Genomic DNA, 5,603 nt, shown 5'->3' with positions numbered 1-5,603 from the left:
GAGTTTATCAGATGCATGACATTGCGGGTATTGTTGGCAAAGCGTGAGGTGTTGTCTTATGGATTAATATTTTATACAAAAAAGAGCTCACTCCTCTGTAAAAGAGGGATAGAAAAAATTTCTGGAGACACCAGAGACTGTGTCACCATCATGAGTCAGTGTTTTGAGGACACAAGATAACTAACCGGGGCAGGTTTCTTAGTTTCACATGTGGAAGAAAACTATAACTCACAGGAGGGATATGGTGGTAGGAGGTCTGCATTTTGGTAAGATGGGGCCTGTAGATTGGTGGTAATATGCACCTGACTTTACTCTGCTCTCATGGGAATCTATGCAAACTCTTCCTTTCCTGATTATAGACCAGAGTCCTGCAGGGAATTCAGGTGGTTAGTGGTGGCAGAATAAAGAAGGACATGTGCTTAGTGAGAAGATAGAGAAACTGTAGGCTGTGATTGCTCCTGCTCTAAGTGCATGCCCTTGGGACTTATTTCATTCTTCAAGGTCTTCAAATCTGACTTGAGGACAAAAGCTGGACACATTTCTGTTCTCTTGTCAGGGGACAGAGCCTCGCTCTGCACCTTCAACATCCAGGGAAGAACTGGTGCATGTTCATGAGGACCTTCCCACCAGAGATGCCACCAAGGTGAGTCTGAGAACACAGCAAACACTGCAGGAGAGGACTGAAGAGAATGGAAGCCAGAGATTTTACCTGAGGTTCCCTGAGATCCCAACTAGCCTGGCCTGCAGCCCAGACATGGTGGTGTCTTTTGCTAGCTTAATTAATTTATTAATGGATTTATAAGATACTAAAAGTGTCCCAGAATTCAGCAACACTGGGTCATTGATAACCATAAAATTATGGTTACAGAATCTCATTTAGAAGATGAATGAGTGGTGTGAAGGTTCAAATCAAAGTGAATGTAAGCCTGAGTACCTTTGCAAGGAAGGGGAATGGATCAATCCATAATGAACAGCAGAGGGATGTACACTGGTGGGAGATCCTTTTAAAAAAATTACAATGGAGCATATTTCAGCACATCTTTAATATTTGTGAGAAAGATCCAATTTTAGGATTTTTTTTGTAAAAAAACTCTGCATCAGAAATTCTTAATATAGATATATCACAGAATCTTCTTCTTCTCTTGGTATTCTCCACATAAAAATAAATTTACTTAATAGGTGAAAAATAGGTATGCTAAAGAGTTTTATATTATAATTATTTCATAGCCTGTCAAGTAAGTGCATTGGAGTGATATAGACTTCTCTATTTCAGATTTTTAAAACTCTTTGCTTTCAGTTGGAGGGTATTCCTTCCCATTTTTTCTTTCTCTTTTATTTTGGCATTTTTTTCTTTCAAACAGCATGTTTTTCACTGATTTTGATGTTGTACTTGTTTCTTTTCCATGAGCACAGCACCTATGTGGAGATGTATCTGTGGGGAGTGTCTGAAAGTCTAGAGACTTTAATATCTTCCAACAGATGAGTGTTTGTTATTGGGCTCCTACCAGGGCTATTCATTCTGAAGGATCAACTCAACAATGTGATATTTCTTCACTTGTGAATCCCCACTTTATTGAAAATGCCAGTGAAAGTTCTTCTGCACTAATAAGTCAACTTTTCTACATATTTCCAAATTATTTTCATATCTCTCTTATGTCTCTGTGCCTCTTGATTTTCCTCACTTTGACACAGGTGTATTTTCAGAAGCCTCATCACATTTGGCCAGCTGTTGGAATGTGTTCCTCTTCATCATTTCACTAAAGATCTTGTCCATCATCCACAAGTAAATTTGAATTTATTTTTCTTTAGATAAATCATAACATTATATCTGACTTCCCGATCTTTTATTTCTAAGAGTCTAGCAATTTATTTTTACATTTTATTCCTAGTACCCTGATCTGATCACTATAAAATATATTCATGTATCAAAACATCAATATATACCCAATAAACCTATACAGTTATTAGGCATCTCATAAAATAACACTTAAATAAAATAAAAAAAACAAGATCAACCAGGAATTGATGTCACATACAAAAAAAAAAAAATGGAATCAACGAACTGGTCATTGATAAAGGAAAGGAGATTGAAAGCTCCTTAACCTGATTTGATCATGGCACAGCACTCACATATATTGAATTATCACCTATAGACTCAGTGAACAGGCACAATGACACTATGAGAATTTTAAAACAGGGAGAAAGAGCCCTGCTCTATCTGCTGAGAATCTAGGGAAAAGTCAATAGGTCAGGTGAAAAGAACAGCCACAGGGAAGACAGATCTGCTGTTTCCTATTAAAAGTTCCCCACTTTGCTGTAGGTACTTTGGATATTTCCTGTTATCAATTGTTGATCTTTGACCTTTGGTCATTTTTTCTAATGTGTATGAACTTTCAGATGCCTTGACATGAGGAAGAGGAAGAGTGGGAGGGAGGAGGGGAAGGAGGGAAATTACCTGGGACTGAAGGGGAGCAAAACAGATTCCCTGCATGTGAGATTGTGTCAGAATGACCCCAACAGGGCTGAGGCTGGGGCTCAGGGGCAGAGCGCTTGCCTAGCATGTGTGGGGAAAGGTATTGGATCCTCAGCACCACACAAAAAATAAGTAAATAGAATACAAGTATTGTGTCCACCTACAGATAAAAATACTTTCAATAAATAGCCCCAAACTTATGTATCACTGCAAAGCAATAATAAAACATTTAAAAACTATGTCAAAAAATGAGTCACAACTTTGGTCTTTTAGAAAACATACTTTTATTGTTATGTTTTGTGCTGAGCACCCAGCGAGGGTCACTGGGTTTGGAATGCTGCCAGGACCCAGGAAGTCTTTTTCTCCTGGAGAAGAGACACCTGGGCTTGCAAGGTCCTGTTCCCCTGGGTCCACATCAGGTCACTCTCTCTCTGCCCTCACCTCTTCATGTTCCATCCACCCCTTTTCCTTCTCTCTCCTTCTCTTTCTCCCCATTCTTCTCTATTTCTCTTCCTCCCTCTGTTGACTGCACAGATTTTCATGCTCCTTTTTAAACACAGGGAAGAGGAGCAGCATTCTTAAGTGGGTCTGCTCATTTGTTCATGGAAAGTGTGTCGAGTGGGCTCTGCAGGTGCCCTGTCCACATTCTGTAGGGAAAAGATCATCTCAGCTGTGGTGTCAACACTCAGAGCCTTGTCAGGGTGATTAGTGCTGAGAGCCATGGCAGAAAAAAGACAAGTTATTCCAGTTAGAAGGTCTATTATAAAATATTCAAAGATAATAAGGGCCAGTGAGTATGTAGAGGAAAAAAAAAGCTACTTATCCAGAGTTGTTTGGAATGTAAATTAATGAAACCATTCTGAACGTAGGTTCTATAAAAATTAAAATTCAGTTATCTCATGATGCAGCAATCACAATATTGGGAATATAGTCCGAGGAAATGAAATGGGTGTAGTAGGAGATATCTGTCCTTCCATGTTTACTGATGCACTATTCACTGTATCCAAGTTACAGGAACAAACAGAGTGCACATCAGGGTTGCTCTTTTTATACTTCTCAAATGCACTATTAATTTTCCCTTTAGAATTCTGAAATACATGACTTCTGAGTGAAACCCTGGGAGTGAAAGAGGAATTAATCAACAGAGATGGCACAGCATCCTTTAGGGGGACATGACAGACACATGCACGTTCTAGAGAAGTTAATTACTTTCCATTCCACTGTTTTTTTTTCCTTTTTGTGGGGCTAATGATGGAATCCTGGGCCTTGATCATGTTAAATAAGCGCTCCTCCACTGAGCTACATACACATTCGTAAAATTTAGTTTCTTTTCAGTGAAATATGTATTGTCTCCCCTCAATGATGTAATGCATGTCTATGGGAAAATTAGTTATGCTCTTTTTCTCATTTCTGGTAGTCACATGCATATGGAACCAGGGAATGATACTCTACATTTAGAATTCCTTCTTATGGGACTGGCAGAGGACCCAGAACTGCAACCCCTAATCTTTGGATTCTTCCTCTCCATGTACATGGTCACTGTGCTGGGGAACCTGCTCATCATCCTGGCTGTCATCTCAGACTCCCACCTGCACACACCCATGTACTTCTTCCTCTCCAACCTGTCCTTTGTGGACATCTGCTTCACCTCCACCACCATCCCCAAGATGCTGCTGAACATCCAGACACAGAGCAAGGCCATTACCTACGCAGGCTGCATCACCCAGATTCACTTTTTTGTTATCTTTGCTGAGTTAGACATTTTTCTGTTGACTGTGATGGCCTATGACCGGTATGTGGCCATCTGCCAACCCCTGCACTACATGGTCATCATGAATCGCCAGCTCTGTGTAATGCTAGTTCTGGTGTCCTGGGTTGGGAGTTTTTTACATGCAATTTTGCAAAGCGTAATGGTGTTGCAGCTGTCCTTCTGCACAGACTTGGAAATCCCTCACTTTTTCTGTGAACTTAACCAGGTGATTCAGCGTGCCTGCTCTGACACCTTTCTTAATGACGTGGTGATATATATTACGGCTGTCTTCCTGGGAGGTGGCCCTCTCACTGGCATCCTTTACTCTTACTGCAAGATAGTGTCCTCCATCCGTGCAATATCTTCAGCTCAGGGCAAGTACAAAGCCTTCTCCACCTGTGCATCTCACCTCTCTGTAGTCTCCTTATTTTATGGCACAAGCCTAGGTGTGTACCTCAGTTCTGCTGTGATCCAAAACTCACACTCCATTGCAACTGCTTCTGTGATGTACACTGTGGTCACCCCCATGCTGAATCCCTTCATCTACAGTCTGAGGAACAAGGACATCAAGAGTGTTCTGAGAAGACTCTGTGAGAAAGATTAAAGTGTCAATTCTACTGAAACTGAATAAGTGCCTGTGATTGCAGGGCTCAGAGCCTCAGAGCTCAGAACTGATTTTCTGTATCAGACCTGGAAACAAAACCTGCTCCTTCTCCTTTATTCCTGCATTTCCATTTCTTTGATTTTGAGTTCCTCATACAATTCCACTTAGTCATTATTTATATTGTGCATTGTGATCTCTATGAAATTCAATCCTTTTCATTTGTCATTTCTGAACTTTCCCAAAATCATTCCCATCTTTGGATGAGAAATACTTGAACATTCTCATTATTCCCATAAGATATAATTTTAGAAATAATTTTATCTCAAATGACATACCTCATGTTACTTAATTGTATATTTTGCTAAAAAGAGTACTAATTTATATTCACATGTGAAAATAATATTTATCAACTGAGACTATTTTCATGACTGTGTGTGGAAGCAAGTATGAGAAAAAAAAATATTTGTAGTACTATGGATTGGACGAAGGTTGCTTAACCACTGGGCCATATCCATGGACATTTTTGGGTTTTGTTTGATATAGTGTCTTGCTAAGTACTTAGGGACTCGCTAAATTGCTGAGGCTGACCTTCATCTTTAATCCTCCTGCCTCAGCCTCCTGAGTCACTGGGATTACAAGCATGCACCACCATGCCCAACAGAGAATAGATCTTCAATTGTGTGTTCATGATATATTTCCTTTAAGACTTCCAGAATTTCCAATCTTCATAAGGTAGCCTTTAACATACCATGGTGTTAGCTGGTCATTAGGTCTTA

At 40.0% G+C, this 5,603-nt stretch overlaps 1 protein-coding gene across 1 annotated transcript; it reads left to right on the top strand.

The window, feature by feature from the left end:
• The first annotated feature begins 3,900 nt into the window (after positions 1-3,900).
• On the top strand, positions 3,901-4,827 carry LOC124087699 (olfactory receptor 7A10-like). Its single transcript, XM_046436668.1, has one exon. The coding sequence runs from the start codon at positions 3,901-3,903 to the stop codon at positions 4,825-4,827; it is 927 nt and encodes a 308-aa protein (XP_046292624.1).
• Positions 4,828-5,603: the final 776 nt, after the last annotated feature.

Source organism: Marmota monax, unplaced genomic scaffold (genome assembly GCF_021218885.2).
Source record: "Marmota monax isolate L192 unplaced genomic scaffold, Marmota_monax_Labrador192_F-V1.1 WCK01_AAM20220418_F8-fsc00021, whole genome shotgun sequence".
NCBI classification, from domain to species: Eukaryota; Metazoa; Chordata; class Mammalia; order Rodentia; family Sciuridae; genus Marmota; species Marmota monax.
The sequence above is the reverse complement of the archived record's forward strand: the minus strand, read 5'-3'. Positions and strand labels throughout refer to the sequence as shown.